The sequence below is a fragment of the Leptidea sinapis genome, chromosome 34 (assembly GCF_905404315.1).
Source record: "Leptidea sinapis chromosome 34, ilLepSina1.1, whole genome shotgun sequence".
NCBI classification, from domain to species: domain Eukaryota; kingdom Metazoa; phylum Arthropoda; class Insecta; order Lepidoptera; family Pieridae; genus Leptidea; species Leptidea sinapis.
This window is the reverse complement of record NC_066298.1, coordinates 2,492,177-2,509,914: the sequence shown is the minus strand read 5'-3', so window position 1 is coordinate 2,509,914 and position 17,738 is coordinate 2,492,177. Positions and strand designations below refer to the sequence as shown.

Sequence of the window (17,738 nt, the reverse complement as noted above, 5' to 3'; positions counted from 1 at the left end):
GTCCTGGCCCCTTTTCAATGCAACCGTCCTCTGACCGTGGACTGTTAGCCTATCTTGTCTACATGATCAAACTTCCTTAAAGTTCCCTTCGCAAAATACATCTTCCTGCAGGTAATTGGGTATGTTACATCATTACAACATGACAACGACAGGAAACTTTAAGTTGTGTGAGTTGTGTTGTATTTACGCAAAGAATCGCTTGTGTTTTACTTAGGTTCTAGCGAATTTATTTGCTGAATGTAATTTTAGCGAAATTACATTCAGCAAAGTAGCGAAAACTGTAGAATATTCAATTTTTGGTCAGAGACAGTTGCAGACTTGATCAGCTTTGACGTGCATGGAAAGGATATACATATTATAACACGTAATGTCTGCACATATAATATTGAAATAGAATATTTTATGGCATTTTTGGAGATATACTGGAGTATCGTGAATAGCATTATTACCAAGTAAAAATGTGTGGATAGTTGGAATGAAACTATAGTATAAGAGTGTGATATAGTATAGAGTGAGAGGAGAGTTTTTGAAAATAACAGTGAATCAACCCCTAGTAACCAGATAGGGAAATGAAGGCTGTTTGAAGGGTGTTAGGCAGAGATATACACTTATCTTCAAGTACCACGGTGCCAACATTCTTCCCTGTATTTTCCCTTTCATGCAATCTGTTGATTGATGATATTCGATATCACAAATCTTTTCAATACATCCACGATCTAGTCGTGGTTTCCGGACATTTCATTCGCTCTATATTTGAGTAGTCGATCTAATCTAGGTACATGACTGAAAAATAATTACCATATTGACACTGTGGTCCCCTATAGTCAGATGGGCACTGACAAGTATCAACCGCCAAACAGACTCCCCCATTGCGACACGGCGGCTCGCACTGCGGTTCGCAGTCGGAAATCGACGTGAGGTCCGCTCGTGTCGGCTCCCAGCGTCCGTTTACACAGCGCATGTTCGCCACACTCGAGCCGTCTATGAACTTGTGACCTTCCATACACTGGATTGTGCACGTCCTGTCAATATAATATAGTATTGTGTAAGCAATTCAGAAAGTATTGGAACATGCTGTTGATATTGTGATATTGTCACACTTTTACACAAATTATCTTGCCCCAAAATAGGCATAGCCTGTACTCTATGTATGGGTACAAGACAACGATAATATATTTAATAGAATATACAAGCTTAAAAATACATAAATACATATAATACAAAAACATCCATGACTCTGAAACAAACGTCTATATATATTATCACATAAATGATCAATCTCCGTGAGTCTAATAGAGTCACGCTGGGACGAATGCCAGGACACTGTGGAATAAAAGGCTATGAAGTAATTACTAGAAAAAGTGCAGAGAGTCCTTTTATAGGACTGGAACTGTTATGTGTTCCTGAGAGGCTCCTTTGTGCAGGATGTATTAATTACGAAATGCGAAACACATTACTGTGTTTCGATCTGAAGGGCGCCGTAGCTAGTAAAATTACTGGAAAAATGAGACTTAACATCTTATGTCTCAAGGTGACGAGCGCAATTAAATTACTGATCAGAATATTTCAAGAATCATTCGACATTGCATTATCAATTACCATCAGCTGAACGTCCTGCTCATCTCGTCCCTTATTATCATAAAAAAAATGTGGGGTGACGGACAAGCTTGAAAGAATCAACTTCAAAACTTGACAAACAACCACAATAATCCAGAAGAAGACCGGAGGTCAGGAAAAAAGTTGGAATTTTGGATTTTGAAGGTCAAAGACATTTAAAGAAACTTTCGAAAGGCTTTGATAAAAAAAATTTAAAAATGAAAATTCTTTCTCTATATAGAGATTATTTAAAAGTACTACTGCTGGCCACTTCAGTCTTAGTTGTAGATTCTGTAGCGAAGTTATATCTATCACAGATAGACTAAATAACCTAGCCATATCCTGTTACTTTGGAGCACATCTCATTCGCTTGAAATTCCATACCAAAGAATCAATACAGCATCTGAGAGGATATAAATTTCTATAGGAATTGATTAAAAAAGAGGAGGTTACGAGAATTCCAAGCTGCTGTGATATTATTAGCTTCTTTAACAGTTGGCCTTGGGATGTTTACTTGAGTGTAAATTCTGCAAAGATTTGTCTTTTAATCAATTCGACACGTGTTCCGCCTCTACACGAGGCATCCTCAAAGTCAAAGTAACTTTATTCAATTAAGCTCTAAGCGCTTCTAGCACGAGATTGGCCTTTTTCATAATTTGAAGACAAATCTTAAGGCCTTTACACTCAAGAAAACTCACAAAATTAGGATTGACCCGAAAAGGTTCGCAGTGTCCATCGAGAATTTTATACTTAATAGATAAATAATTATTCTGATCAAAAACTGTTATTTTCTCAAGTCTTAAATTCTTATGTCAAAATCAGTTCAACTTGATTGTTGCATAAAATTTGATTGTAGTACAAACTTACTCTGCTGAACATTTTCTGTGAGAATTCATGGGCAGCGGTGGAAACGCTAGACACGGCTTGTTTTCGAACTCGCAATATTTCCCAGTAAAGTTCGGCGGGCAATGACACGTATTCGTGTCCACGCAGATTCCGTTGTTCTTGCACTCTATTTCACACTTAGCTGTCACACAGAAACTGAATATTTAGAAAGAATTAAACGAAATCAGGTTAGCTTTTATTGTTAATAGAATAGTACATTTGAGCTTCAGTAGGGTAAGTCATGGTGGTTTAAGCGGCACTGACTGTTTCAGTCTTTGGGTGGGTCTTTACTTGTTGGCGGTACTTATGGTGTCTGATCCATTTTGTCATCGAGAACAATCCCGTTTTTATTTTGCTGATAAAAAGGAAATAATTTTATCAGCAAAATAAAAAAGGCATTGTTTAAGGAAATAAAGAAGATATATTTATTTAAAACTATTCAAGTATTAGATAAAATGCTCGCATATTACTTAAGTTTTTTACAGTATGTGCGGACTGATAGTCAGTTAGTCGAAACGTTTGAGTGTTTTTGTTGCATCACTTTGCAGACTTTAATAAAAATATTATAATAATTCAAATTGCAGCTGTAAATATTGATCCCAGCAAAACATTTTCATCTCGTATAATGTTGCCAAGACGAGACCATATGACTCGCACTGTCAAAAAGTTATCAGATATCATGTAGAGCGAAACTTCTAACTCTACAACCCCCTTCGTGACAAACTCTATAATTTAGTCAAAGTATGTGGCTTGGCCAATTCGCTACATTCACATAGGCAGAACGGGTAAAAGACAAACATATAATATGCACTTGTCCATTATCCTTCTGTTATACAATAATTCTTGTAAAAACGAAATTTATCTGTTATAATCCAAACCCAAGCTATAAGGGTTAAAAAAAGCGCTTCGAGAAAAGGCAGTGCCCCTGCTTGGCTCGTCTTTACGGGAGCAATGCCATGCTCTCAGATTTTAAAGAGTGAGAGAATGAATTTCTTGCCACGTTTTTTTCATTAAAGCTCAATTTTTCCGAAGTGGTGATATGCTGTTAGATTGACATTATTGAATTATTTCTGTGTAAATAGTTTCTGTGTAATACTACTAATAATCAATTTAACTAATATATGTTTATTTATAAATGCTACGTGGCAGCTATATGAATATTAATTTTTGTTGTTTTTAGTGTCTCCAATCATTAAACATTGGCTGTTGAATATTACTAACCAAAACTGGCGAATCAACATGCAGGCAATTAACTTATTGTAAGTAATCTCGTAAAAGTTGAGAGTCCAAACTTAATAAAGTTAGCCCTACCATGAAAGTGTGGAATGTAATTATTAATCTAATAATTATTTTGTTTCCATCTCTCAATTTCATAATTGTTTTATCTTTGAGAATTATCTTAGGACAGGAAGTCTTAATTATCTTAAGACTTCCTATTTAAGTATATCCGTTCTTATATTTTGGTTAGGTACTTCCTTCTTCATTAGTAAAACATTTCTTTATATTATTCTTTGCATTTAAGTGTAATTTCCACAACTGAATATTTCTACAAATGGGTGCAGCAATAATTTGTGTGTATGTGCAATCAACAATAATTTTCCTGTAAAATTGCATTGAGATAACAAAAACCCCTTGACCTGAATGTATAGGCGCATATTATTTTATTACTAATATTATATAATTATCACTGACATTGTCGTGATATGGGGCGTGAGCAAAATGAAATAACGACGCAGATTTGCTTGCGTTTCCGTTGATATTTCAGCCCACGCGTCTGATTAGTAATACTAATTTTAGGTTCAACTCAACAGAGTACGAAAATTTGATAATGTTATATCAATAGCATGCAAATGTATAATTTTAACGGTTGCTATATGCATTTTGGTAGCATGGAATATATTGTCTAACAGAAAATTGTAGATTATAATATTTTTGTTTATTTTAATTTCTATGTATAAATAACTATTGATAGAAAAAGAAGACTGCGTAATAGGGTTTGAATCAACAAATTGAAAAAAAGAAAGTTGCACATAGTATATTTTTTGATTACCGCGAGTGTTACAGACATTCAAATAAAACACTTTTTAAATGATTAAAAGTTAAAACGAGATCTGGAAAGGTCTCGAAACGTCGGGTTAACTAAAATAATAATAAAAATGTTAATTCTACGCAAAATTCTAATGTAAAAATAGAGTTACAATTACACGCGTTAAACTTTTAAAAAAGTGTTTTATTTACATAGAACCTTATCACTACCGACATGACATCAGCTCTTTCGGGCCAAATGAATTTCAATGTAGGATGAACTTTTTTTACAGTTAACTGACAAAGTATCACCCTGAAAACGATATAATATATGGGTTTGTGGTTTCTATTAGGAACATCATTGAGGCCGCGTCGAGTTACAATTAATTTAGCGAAAAAAAAACTATAGAACGGCCAAAATGACTCTTATGAATGTCATTACTTTCGGAAAAATTGAGCTTTATTGAGATAAAGTGGCAAAAAACTCATTGCCCCTCTTTGAGGTCAATATCTACAGTTTCAGCTTTTTTCATTTTACCTACACAAGTTATGTACTTAAAGTGATGCAACAAAATTATTACCTAAAACGTTTTGACTTACTTGTGTAAGTTAAAAACGAATAAAATAGTAAGGGTATGTGTGGCTAGGCGAGTGAAACTGACGGGATACTTTACATACGCCGTTGTTTTTTATGTGAACAAGGCCTTACGTGTCTTGGTTGATCGCATCCCCTTCTGTTCATATTTTTTGTCAGTCATCAATAGTACAGTATATAGTGTTTAATATATTATTATGTTATAATTTGTCTAATTTATACATCCGATCACGTTCCTAGAATATTCAAAGCTGCTCGACAGACAGACACGTCATACCACTGTATCAACTTGTCAGAAGTCTCAAATTCTTGCACCAAAGCAATTCAATGTATACTAATGACAATTAAGCAGATTACCAGGTTTCTAGTTAAAACTTCTACAATAAAGTCCCAGCCACTGTTCAGGCATTGTCTATAAATAAATTTAAATGTTTTATAAAAAAATGGCTCTGTCGTAAATCCTATTACTCCACTGCTGAATATCTAAATGATCGGACAGCCTGGGACTAGATTGTGATTATTTTATAGCAACTGTACAATATTGTATATTTTTATTGAAAAGAGCGCAAAAAAAAAGAATGCTGGGAGAGTTTCCTGCGCCGCTTCTTCTCTCTCTGAGCGCCATTTGTTTCCGAAGCGGTAGTAGTATCTAGTAGTATAAGAAATGACATCAAAAAGAATTCTAAAGGAATCAATTTTGAGAAAATAAATGCCTTTTATGCCTTTTATGCCTTTTAAAAATGGCCATTTAAAATTACCTTTATCAATAAAACACATACCTGTAAGATCGATGGCGGTGAGATCTTAGGCAATCAAGTCAATATCGAATATTTATTTGAAACTGTTGACAGGTCGCTATTTAACATTAACAATAGCTTTAACTGGTGAAAATTTGATATGATCGATATATTGTCAAATGGTGCAACATCCATCTTGAATTTTCAATGTTTGCGTTGAGTTGAATAATATGCAAAATACTAAGGAGCTAATGCCAAGCGTGGATGACAGTTTATGACTTTTCGATCAAAATCGGTTACAGTATATTCGCTTTCCTTTTCTATCTTGCTGTATCTCCGTTAGATATGTTCTTCTCTCTCACACGCTTTGTTTGTCTATACGCTAGTATATTGTAAGTCTATGGATTCCACAAGTGTTTTTTTATGGAATAGGAGGACAAACGAGCGTACGGGTCACCTGGTGTTAAGTGATCACCGCCGCCCACAATCTCTTGCAACACCAGAGGAATCACAGGAGCGTTGCCGGCCTTTAAGGAAGGAGTATGCGCTTTTTTTGAAGGTACCCATGTCGTATCGTCGCGGAAACACCGCATAAGGAAGCTCATTCCACAGCTTTGTAGTACGTGGAAGAAAGCTCCTTGAAAACCGCACTGTGGAGGACCGCCACACATCCAGATGGTGGGGATGATATCCTATCTTGTGGCGTGTCGTGCGAAGGTGGAATTCGGCGGCAGGAGACAGGTTAAACAGCTCTTCGGAACACTCTCCGTGATAAATGCGGTAGAAGACACACAATGAAGCGACATCTCTACGCAACGCCAAGTGATCGAGCCGTTCACAGAGCACTGGGTCCAGGTCTGTGTTTGTAAGTAACATAATATACAATCTAGATAAGTACTTATTGTATATTACGTTTTTTTTTTGGTTTTGATCTTTACTCTCACTTCTCTCATAATTTTATGTATGTAATTATTTATTAACAAGTGAGCTATTTTCATCATACTCGAGGCTGTGGGTTGCAGCCCGAGCCGCAGGCGAGGGCGTAGATATGCCGAGTGTCTAGTGAAGAAGTTGCTGAAGAGTTTCATACGAACTTTTTCAACACACTTCCAAGGAAGAAACAAACATGCACAGAAACGCGATATAAACAAAATATGAAAATTATGGGTTGTCGTTTTTTTTTTGCAAGCGCCAAATGTAAGGTGGTTGATTTCATATAGCCATACAGCATACCTACTTCAAAATTATAATTTTAGTGATAAAATGCATACTTATATTTTAAAACAGATTATTGTGAATTATAAATTATTTGATAATCATCAATATTTTTTCTACTTAATTAGGGTTACATTTACCTATTCTAAATATGTTAATGGATTTTCAGTGGCATAAAACCTCTTTTAATAAAACTGTATTATTTTATTTAATATATTGTTATTAATAACTTACCACCAAAAATCATTTTTGTATTGTTCTTAAACATGACGTAGGACCTGAAACGTAAAAATACACTGAGTATAATATCATTGTATTAAGAAAATAGAATATAGTTCGAAGATAGAAGCGAATTCTGTTTAATAATAGTGATTCTCAAGTAGTTTACATTAACATTACTATGTAATAATAAATTACAACTTTAGGCATAGGTACCTACTACATGGGGCACACTAAAAGTAATAAAAAAAAACAATTGGCGGGAAATCATTTGTCAATTGTTTTTTATCACACGTCAAAGTTCAACGTATCCAACGAAAATGGTATGAACTCGAAAATATTTTAGAGCGATGATTTTGATTTTTTATGATTTTAAAAGTTCTCTCTCTCCGCAATACTGTGTCGCTCGCCTTCAAAATACTTTTGGGAGAGAAGCACTTTCCTTGAGCACCATGAGGTGATGGTTTGTTGAATTTGAGAGAGGTCGGGTTTCTTTACATGACGAATTTCGTGAAGGGTGGCCTTCAACTACCGTCAACGAAAATAATGTGCCAGTAAACAGTAGCCACAGCTACTGTTAAGCGGTTTATTGAAGAAAACCCGCGGATTACCTATGAGACAATTAGAGGACTATCGGGGATCGGTATAAGCCAAATTCAGAAAATTTTACACGAAGAATTGAAAGTTTCGAAACTTTGTTGTCATTGGATCCCTCATGAACTGACAGCGGAGGAGAAGCGGACTCGCGTGGAATGGTGCTCACAGATGCTAATGAAGTACGACCACGGACATTCTAATACTGTTTATGACATTGTCACAGGTGACGAAACGTGGATTTATTGATTTAAGCCCGAAAAATAAACAGCAATCTTGTGAATGGATGTTTGAAAATGAGAAGAGCCAACAAAAGGGAGACAGGCGATAAACGTTGGTAAAAAATTATCGCATTTTTTTTTATCAGCTACGGGTCCCTTCTGCACAATTCCACCTGAAGATCAAAAGAGTGTTTATGCCGAGTGGTATTCTACCATTTGTTTTCACAGGGGGTTAAAAAAAGTTAGCGAAAGACGACCAAAAAGACCGCGTTCTCCTACATCATGACAACGCTTCTTAACACACGGCCAACAAAAATAAGCCGCTTCGGAAACAAATGGCGCACTGAGAGAGAAGAAGTAGCGCAAGAAACTCAACCAGTATTCTTTTTTGCGCTCTTTCTAATAAACCATACAATTTTGAACTGTCATTGTTATTGCAATAAAATAATTATAATAAATCAAGTCCCACGCTGTCCAGTCCCAGGATTTACGACAGAGCCATTTTTCAATAAAATATTTAAATTTATTTATAGATAATACCTGAACAGTGACTGGGACTTTATTATAAAAGAGTTTAAATTTATACTTAAAGCTATTATGTATCATATGAAGTCTACTAGAATTAGTAACAAGCAATTCCTTATTTCTTGTGTTATAATAATTAAAAGTGATTTTCATTATTGGTTTAGAGCAAAAAAAGTGACGATTTTTGTGAACGCATATTAAATTTTCATAAATTTACTGACCATGAACAGTCATAATATTTATTTCTTTAATTTTTTCTGCGAGTGACTGTCTATAACCAAGCTGATATACAGCACAATATAACATAATAGTATTATCTGCTTATTGTAGGTTTTACTGTACTGTATTAGAGGTGATCATCTGGAATTGTAAGGTCGAAGTCATCACTTACCATCAGGTAACATGTACCTACTCTAATTTGTCCTCCTAGCTCCATTAAAAACAGCATACACGTTTCGTTCCATCTCAGTATCAGGAATAAAAATAATAGTAATTTTATAAATTTAACTATCTTGTATAACTTTTGACATGCTTCTTTTAAAACCAAATCATTTTCTAAAATTTCCCAAAAAGCCGTGAAAATCAACAAATTGCAACTTACTGTTGGGCACTGCCCTCCCATGTTCTTTTTTCACCATAACTCGGGTTCTTAGTTCCACCTTTATAACTGGTCTTAGTTCCGCTGTAAGTCTTCCTCCGCGCCGTTAGGGTGCCCCCATAGTTTCTTCCAGTTTTGGAGGACCATGGTTTATTCACATACGGATTTCCATACTGCGGTGTTTCTACACCTGTATCTCTGTGAATCATTAATTGATTATGGAAGTTGATTAAATAATTTTTAATAAATTCAAACCTACGATGTTTTCCAAAGTGCTATTTATATAACAAATATAAAATATGTATATAATCAATAGTCATAATCATAACTTATTTTAAAAAATGATCTTGTGTTAAGTGGTCATGAAATGTAAACAAAAATTAATTCAAATAGTAAAGGAGTGAATTACATCTTTTCAGGCTACCAATATTTAATTTAAAAAAATTCGCACTACAATGAGCAATAATTAGTCTGATACATACGGATACTGTACACTAGGCGAATATCCATAGCCAGCATCAGTTATTAATAAACTGCTAAAAAAAGTAAACCCATAGATTAACAAATTCATTTTTAAATATCCATTTAAATAATTTAACCAAAAAAAGACTAGTTAGCTTGGGGATCCCAAGCTATACTGATGAAATTATGTTATTTTATATTGATGCTCTTATCTTAGTTTTATAAATCAGGATATTCGTATAGCTGAATCCTCTTGATAAAACTTGTCGGTTAGTATAAATTTACAGAGAAACTTTAATATTATATTAGGTATATATTATTTTCCAAAACTTTGCCATTGCCTTCTTAAGAAAAAAAAATAAAATGGCGGGAAATTCGATGACAGGATTCTACAGCGTTGCAGTCTAGTATTTATAGTCAATATTTTTTTATAAAACATTGATCTAAAAAGGAAAATTTTCGTTTTTTATTTGATATTAACACAATATTGTGTGATAAACAACACTATTAACGAATATGCCGCGAAAAAAAGTAAAAAGAGACAATGTGCGCCAACAAAGGACCAAACAGGTAACTATATTTTTATACCTACTACTTTTATGAGTCGAAAAGCAATCATATTATAGTATTAAAAGAGGTAGATATGTCACTAGCGTGTCGAAAATCAATCGCCTAAATGGAGTCAATTGGTTCCTTTGGTCGTAGTCGCTCTCTCGATACGAAAACGGTACACACGCGTTTGTTGTTGACAGAATTGCTTACAATTTGATATGGTACAACATTTAAATGCCGTCTTGTGGGAAATGGGAACATGCACTAATTACGAAAGTAAAAAAAATCATAGAATTACATACCACAGTTAAGAAATCATGAATTATAACATTTTATTGGATTTCATTATTTATCTAACAAAATAAATATGTCGCCATGACAACGCCGATTGCCGCCAAGCCCATCATAGATTAACGTACAGAAATGACGAAATATTGATGCTGTCTGTTGCGGGTTGATCGAGGTAGAATATTTTAGGAAATGATGTAAAAAAGTCGTTGTTGCAGTGCATGTAATACGAAATGTAATAATCTATATATATAAAACAAAGTCGTGTTAGTTACACCATTTATAACTCAAGAACGGCTAGACCAATTTTTCTATTGTTTGTTTTTTTGGATTTCTCTTAATCCGGAATAGGATAATAAAATATCGAAAAAATCACGAAAAAATATTAATATAAAAAATAATTATTTTCTGATACATTTTGTATGGATTGACATTTTGATGACATCTTGAGAATAGAAAGAATTCAATGAAGTTTTTTGTTAGTTTCACGCTACATGAGTAATAAAATACGACTGACAGTGCACGTCATGTTATTCAGTTTGACTGGTTGGTGTGTTTGTTTCGAGTGTGCGAGTGAATATTAGCTTATTGTGCCGATATTATCATTAACAATGTCACGACTAAGACGATCAAATTATTCCTGACAAAGACGTAATGCAACTAGGATTCGAAACATTGCGAATGAAAGGACTGAAGAAAAGAAGCGTTAGTATGGATCGACGCCGCGCCGTGCTATGAATCACAAGAGCAAAGCGTAGCAGCCCGTAAAACGGATCGGCTGGCAATACGAAATCATCCAGTAAAACGTCAGAGATCAAAACGTTACTTATAGATAATTTTCGACGCACAAGAAGAAATTTATGAAGTACTGATTTCAATCGAGCAGCGTTTCGATACGATTGCAGTACTTATACTGTACTACTGCTTGCATACTAGCTTTCGCATTGGGCCGATGGACGTGGTTTGCGAGTATTCTGCGGAGAAACGCAAGAATTGTGCTGCCATGGTCTAGAAAACACTCAAAAATACAATGTTTGTTTCCAAATGACCTCATTTGGGGCAGACATCTAAGAACGAGGATTTAATCCGACATTCAAGGTATTTATTTATTTACATACTTACACACAATACAGTAGAAGAATAACATACCTACTATACTTATTCCTATGTATTGTGTATGCTAATTCTAAAAAAAGTGTTTATAAATCAGTAATACGGGGTTTGCTTTTGATAATGTAGATATAAGGACAGATTCACCATCGTATTGGATCACTGCAACCTCTCGAAGATGCACAGCTTAAATTTTTACAATTATACTTCATGGGCAACATGGACAAATAACTTGATCGGTGTCAAGATATCAATGCAGCAATTCTTCAGATCTGCAGCAACTACTTAATGAACATTTTGCATGTCGAGTTAGCCCGCAAATCTTTAATTTCCGATTCGTCTCGCATTCGCCCTGACCATTCAAATCTTAAGACCAATCCTTGAAAGTTTGTGGTCTGAATCAAGACAACCCATTTCCCATGTTCAATCTATATAAATATAAGAGATTTCCACGTATATAGTCACTCATCACGATATCTCTGGAACCACTAGAGCAAAAGACTTGACATTTGCTAGGAATATTCTTTACAACGAGTAGAGGTCAGCTAAAAACGGATTTTCTAAAATTCCATCCGCAAGAGTTTTTTTTATTATGAACAGTGCAACGTCTGTCGGGTCAGCTAGTTTTTAATAAACAAGTGCGTGCATATAGGTAGCTGAACCACCAAACTACTAAAACAAGTTTAAGGGGAGGGAGCGGATGTAGACAGTGAGTGCTATTTGTTTACGTAGGAGTTTTTTCAGTTACACTGTCCCTTTCAGTATATCCCTTGCTAACTGCAGAAGAATCAATGGATCATTTTCTCCGTCTCCCATTATCTTATTGTTATAAACCCTCAACAAAAAGATATTCATAAATAATATGACATACAAAAAATAATAATTGTAATGTTAAAACTTTTTGGGAGCCGTCGTTAGACCCTTATAGTAGTAGATACCTTTCGGTTTTGTTTTGGTGTCTGTATGTTTTTATTATTTTATGTATAAATAACTGATATCATCAATGTGGCTATATATTATAATCAATATTAAATTATTTTTTTATAAAATCAATGAAACATTATGTACTTAATTTCAATGCAGTTTTACTACTTTTACTACATGAAATCATGAATGAATCGTAATTTAGGCATAAATCACGGTGAACGGTAAAAAATCATATGTGATGAATTAACTGTATTTTTTCTATACAAATACGAAGCAATCAGCAATTTAGATTTATCTCTTTTTCGTTTGCGATGATTGCATTTACTATCCTTCTTTGACGTGTAATCGTAATGTAGTGTGCTATTGCAACGTTAAATTATTCATGTGTGCGTTAGTGTATCATTTTCAAACACCGAATGTTGTCTACGTAACCTATCTATACTTTTAAATATCATTGTCGAAAAGTCGTACTTCTTTAACATTTAATAAATAAAACAGAGACTCGTATTCAGTGAATGGATTTAGTTTAGCATTCTCAGAAATATCGTTCGCGGCACCTTACCTTACCTATACAAGTAAAGAAGTTTCAAGCTATGATTTGTAAATATGGTAGAATTGTAATTAGTCGTCTTACTTTTTACTTAGATTTATTACAGTCGATTAAAGCCACCTTAATTTATAACGTATGCATTGTATTACGACACATTGATTTCAATATCGTAAGTTCTGTTTTCATGTTTTGCTTAAATGTTTTATATCAAATTACAAACTTCATTTCAGAAACTTCAACTAAAGAGTCGACTAATGCAGCTTAGCCTTATAACAGATGATTATTTCTATATGCAAAAACGAATCGCAATAAAGGATGCTAAAGACATGAGAGCCGAGATTGCACAATATAAATATATTTGCGACAACGATGAACGTTGCCTTCAGGTAAAAACACATCTAAGATCAATAAATAAGTTCTATATTTTAATTGTTAGCTAAATGATCTGATCATCTGGTTGATGGTAGGTGAATACCGCAATTTACTTGAATAATACAATTTTTTTTTAATTTGAGTATTGGGATGACCCTATGCCTTGCACACTTTCAATGACAGTTACCTTCATTGTAATAGTTTACTATGAGTAGTCTAAGAAGTTTGTTATTTCTAATTGATATCCCTTACTTCCGTCCGAGCGCACTTACCAACTGAGCCTCCCGTCCGAATCTCGGAGATGCGGATCGCCCATAAATTTTGGTACAAATTAAATTTGCATATGAATAGACTTTCAAATCTACTCAAGCAAAGTAAGGACTCAATATTGACATACATATAAAGACAATATTATAGAGATAACCCAGGTTTCCCAAATATTTTTTTATATTTTCCTTCTTATCTATATATATAAAAATGAATTGCTGTTCGTTAGTCTCGCTAAATACTCGAGAAAGGCTGGACCGATTTGGCTTATTTTGGTGTTGAATTATTTGTGGGAGTCCAACGACGGTCTAAAAGGTGAAGAAATATGGAAATTCTCGGAAAAAAATTAATAGAAACAAAAATTTTGTTTCTCCTTTGATGTGTCCCCGTCGTTCAGAAATCAAATTGAAAGAGTAATTTAAAATAAATAACTAATAACATTTTATATATCTTTCTTTCTAAATAATACTAAGCACTTCTTGGCCAACATTCAGAAATATAACAGCTGTTTCCCGATGACATCTATTTTGCACACCCGGAAATGACTAGCCTAGATAATTATAAAATAACTATATAACCAAAATATTATATAGTCTGAGAATCGGTCGTCATCTATTTTTTATACCTCAAAAATTTTAATTATTAATTTTTTATTACTTGATATGGCAATACAACGTTTGCTGGGTCAACTAGTATTATATAAAGTGTCCTAACTTTAAATTGCAGGTAATAGATAAATTAACACGCATATTTACTAAAATTATCGAAGGGGAATCATCTGAAATGCAAATTGCTGAAGCTTCTAATTCACTTAGCAATTCTAATATTGATAGTGAGATGATGCCCACGAAAGAAGGTGCTAATAATAAGGTTGTTGCCACTTCCAGTCCAAAGTTTGAGAAACATAAAATATCGACACAAAATTCTCATAATCAAGGAGTACGTTTTGAACACAGAATTGAGAAATCGTCTGCTGATAAAAATACAAATAGCATTACATGTTTACGAAATATAAAATCCTCGAAAAACAATAACAAACTGAAAAAAGTCGCAGACACTAAAGATTCAGACACCAAAGATGCAAATTCTCCCCGTATATTTAAAGCAGATAGTAAGACTACAGAAAAAGGTTTTCTTAAAACGCAAATAGTTAGCTCTGTAAAAATAAATAGCAAAGAAAACATGGCAATAGACAAACATGATACGAATACTAAAGCTAATACTGGGATTAAAAGAAAAAGGACAAATAAAAAGATGGCTCTAGCAAGTGAAACGAGCAAAATATCGAATAAGGAAAAGCCTAAAAGGGAAAAAAGAACTACACAGCGTAAGAAACCCGTACAAAGTTGTGAGTCCAACCAAAAATTGGAATATGAAAGTGATTTGAGTTGGGTACAGAGTTTAAAATACATTAGAGAGGTTGCTGGTGACGAATTTGATTCAAAACTCGGTGATTTTACAGCATCGTTCTGGGAAAACTGTACGCTCCCAGGGTGCGTGGATGAGAATGATTTTTTTATAGATTAATTAAGTAGTTACCAACTCTATTTAATCTTGTATCTTTTCTATACTTCAATATAAATTTCTAAACCCTGTGTATACATATTTTTTTTTTTGAAATTTTGGAATTATGCGTTTAACGACACCAGTTATTGTTGACTGATCAATTTTACGGTGTTTGAATTTATTTACCTTTCATGACCTTGTGAATAGATAGATAGGCTAATTTGTGTAAACTATATTCTGCTTGCGACTTTTTCAGTATTAAAATCGTATCGCGCATCGAGTAGCCAATGAGTTTGTAATTTCATATTTGGCTTTATAGTTAACAATGAAAGCAGTAATGCTTCAATACTAAAACAAACAAGCTCACATACTTTGCACTTTGTTCGCTATAAAATATAGGTAGGTTAATTTAATATGTAATTCATAATAAAAAATAAATTCCATCAGTTCAAAAAAAATTTACTTGATCTGTAGTGATGGCGTACCCAAATGAGGACCAAAGGAGGACAAACGAGCGTATCTACGGTATACTACTATATTATATAAGTTTTAACGAAATAAATTGGCTCCATTGCCATCTGTGCAACGGAGTGCTGTCCCGAACCTCATCAAAATAAATCTGATTATATTAATGTACTAGTGGACCCGACAGACGCTGTCCTGTACCCGTTCGTCTTAATTTTGAAAAATCGGTTCAGCCGTTAGGAGGACTTCAGTAACATACACATGAGCAGGAGAATTATATTTTATCACTGTATCACTGTGCACTGGTAGTTGTTTGCACAGAATGCCGGCGTACCACGGCTGAGGACTTTTTTGCCGTCAAGCTATTAGTCCGGTCAATTTAGACATTCGAAGTTACATAAAGTCCCAACAAGCTGAAAATCAGTGAAATTGTTCAAAACATAATTATAAACAATGTTTAAAAGTTCCCCATCATTCCCGTGTATGGATTTTTTTTTATTCAAGGTCAAAGGTCAAAAAAATAAGATTTTCGCGAATTTCAGCAAAACGGTAAGATTTATCATAAAAGTACCTCGGACAAAAATTGTAGATCATAAAATTATCTATAAAAAATGTATCAATACATTTTTTCTTACGAGCCACCGTTGCTGAGATATAACGATTCAAAAAGTTATAAAAGTTGTTATCGTCATAATATGCACACGTTTCCACGTCACCTATGACGTAGTAGTTAGCGCGTTTTTTATAAGTTTTTGAATCGTTATATCTCAGAAACGGTGGCTCGTAAGAAAAAAAGTATGGGTACATTTTTTATAGATAATTTTATGATCTACAATTTTTGTCTGAGGTACTTTTATGATAAAACTTACCGTTTTGCTGAAATTCGCGAAAATCTCAGTTTTTTGACCTTTGACCTTGAATAATTTTTTTTCCATACACGGGAATGATGGGGAACTTTTAAATATTGTTTATAATTATGTTTTGAACAATTTCACGGATTTTCAGCTTGTTGGGACTTTATGTAACTTCACTCTCATTTTTTGGTCTAAATTGAGCGGACTATATAGCATGCGGGCGTCGTAGATAGTGAAATTAATGGGCTAATGGCTTGCGCCCGTGCTTGTCAGGTCTGATTACTTCTGATTGATTAATGGGTGGTAGTTCTTGATTTTAAATCCTTTTTTATATTTGAACTAGCTGACCCAGCAAACGTTGTATTGCCATATATATAATATAATTAGAAAATATCGTTAGTTAGCTAAAATTCAGTTTATTTTTTACCTCCTGAGAAAGTTAGAAAAACATAAAAATTGTAATTAAGTTATTCATTTTAAGCTATTCTTTCAATTTGATTTCTGAACATCAAAGGAAAAACAAAATTTGTTGTATTTGTTTAATTCCGAGCATTTTCATATTATTATTATTCATCTTTTAAACCTTCTCTGGACTTCCACAAATAATTCAAGACCAAAATTAGCAAAATCGGCCCAGCCTTTCTCGAGTTTTAGCGAGACTAACGAACAGCAATTCATTTTTATATATATATATAGATTTGAATGATATTTAAAATATTCAAATTTAATTTGTACCAATATTTATGGACGATGCCGGATTCGACCTCGCGCCTCTCGGGTTCTGCCCGAGCGCTCTTACCACCATCATCATCAGCCGGAAGACGTCCACTCCCGGACAAAGGCCTTCCCCAAAGATTTCCATGACGAGCGGTCCTACGCTGCCCTCATCCAACCTATTCCGGCGATCTTGACCAGATCGTCGGTCCATCTTGTGGGGGCCTATCAACACGATTTCCGGTTTCGCCCTTCAAGGACATTACTACCGCAACGGCCATCTGTCCGTCGAGCTAAGTGCCCTGCCCACTGACACTTCTGTTTCGCAATCATTGGGCTATGTCGGTGACTTTGGTTCTCCTCATTTCTGATTCGATACATTTTAAAAAATAAAATATCTCTTACCATACATAAAAAAATCTTAAATCTTGGTATGTTCTGTTCAACTCTCATTTCTTTTA

The 17,738-nt window shown here is 34.2% G+C and overlaps 2 protein-coding genes across 3 annotated transcripts in view; one reads left to right on the top strand and one right to left on the bottom strand.

The window, feature by feature from the left end:
* The window catches only part of LOC126974900 (hemocytin-like), an 83,849-nt gene extending 74,011 nt beyond the window's left edge, over positions 1-9,838 (bottom strand). Inside the window, exons 1-5 of the mRNA XM_050822621.1 lie at positions 9,693-9,838; positions 9,214-9,408; positions 7,288-7,331; positions 2,464-2,623; positions 799-1,022 (exon numbers count right to left, since the gene is read on the bottom strand). Coding sequence (XP_050678578.1) covers positions 799-1,022; positions 2,464-2,623; positions 7,288-7,331; positions 9,214-9,408; positions 9,693-9,781 — 712 coding nt within the window. The 5' untranslated portion in view covers positions 9,782-9,838. The remainder of the gene's footprint in view (positions 1-798; positions 1,023-2,463; positions 2,624-7,287; positions 7,332-9,213; positions 9,409-9,692) is intronic.
* A 224-nt stretch (positions 9,839-10,062) lies between these two features.
* LOC126974973 (uncharacterized) lies at positions 10,063-15,325 on the top strand. Of its 2 annotated transcripts, none has more exons than XM_050822744.1 (3): positions 10,063-10,242; positions 13,330-13,485; positions 14,465-15,325. In XM_050822744.1, the coding sequence occupies exons 1-3, from the start codon at positions 10,189-10,191 to the stop codon at positions 15,263-15,265; spliced, it is 1,011 nt and encodes a 336-aa protein (XP_050678701.1). In that variant the 5' UTR covers positions 10,063-10,188; the 3' UTR covers positions 15,266-15,325. The 2 variants fall into 2 exon arrangements, with proteins under 2 accessions (XP_050678701.1, XP_050678702.1); XM_050822745.1 differs by having other exon boundaries at positions 10,142-10,242; positions 13,325-13,485.
* The last annotated feature ends 2,413 nt before the right edge of the window (positions 15,326-17,738 follow it).

Excerpts from the sequence above, each read along its gene's own strand:
- LOC126974973 (XM_050822744.1), top strand. The coding sequence starts at position 10,189 with ATGCCGCGAAAAAAAGTAAAAAGAGACAATGTGCGCCAACAAAGGACC. Across the intron at positions 10,243-13,329 it reads GCCAACAAAGGACCAAACAG|AAACTTCAACTAAAGAGTCG; the intron begins GTAACTATATTT and ends ACTTCATTTCAG. Across the intron at positions 13,486-14,464 it reads ACGATGAACGTTGCCTTCAG|GTAATAGATAAATTAACACG; the intron begins GTAAAAACACAT and ends TTTAAATTGCAG.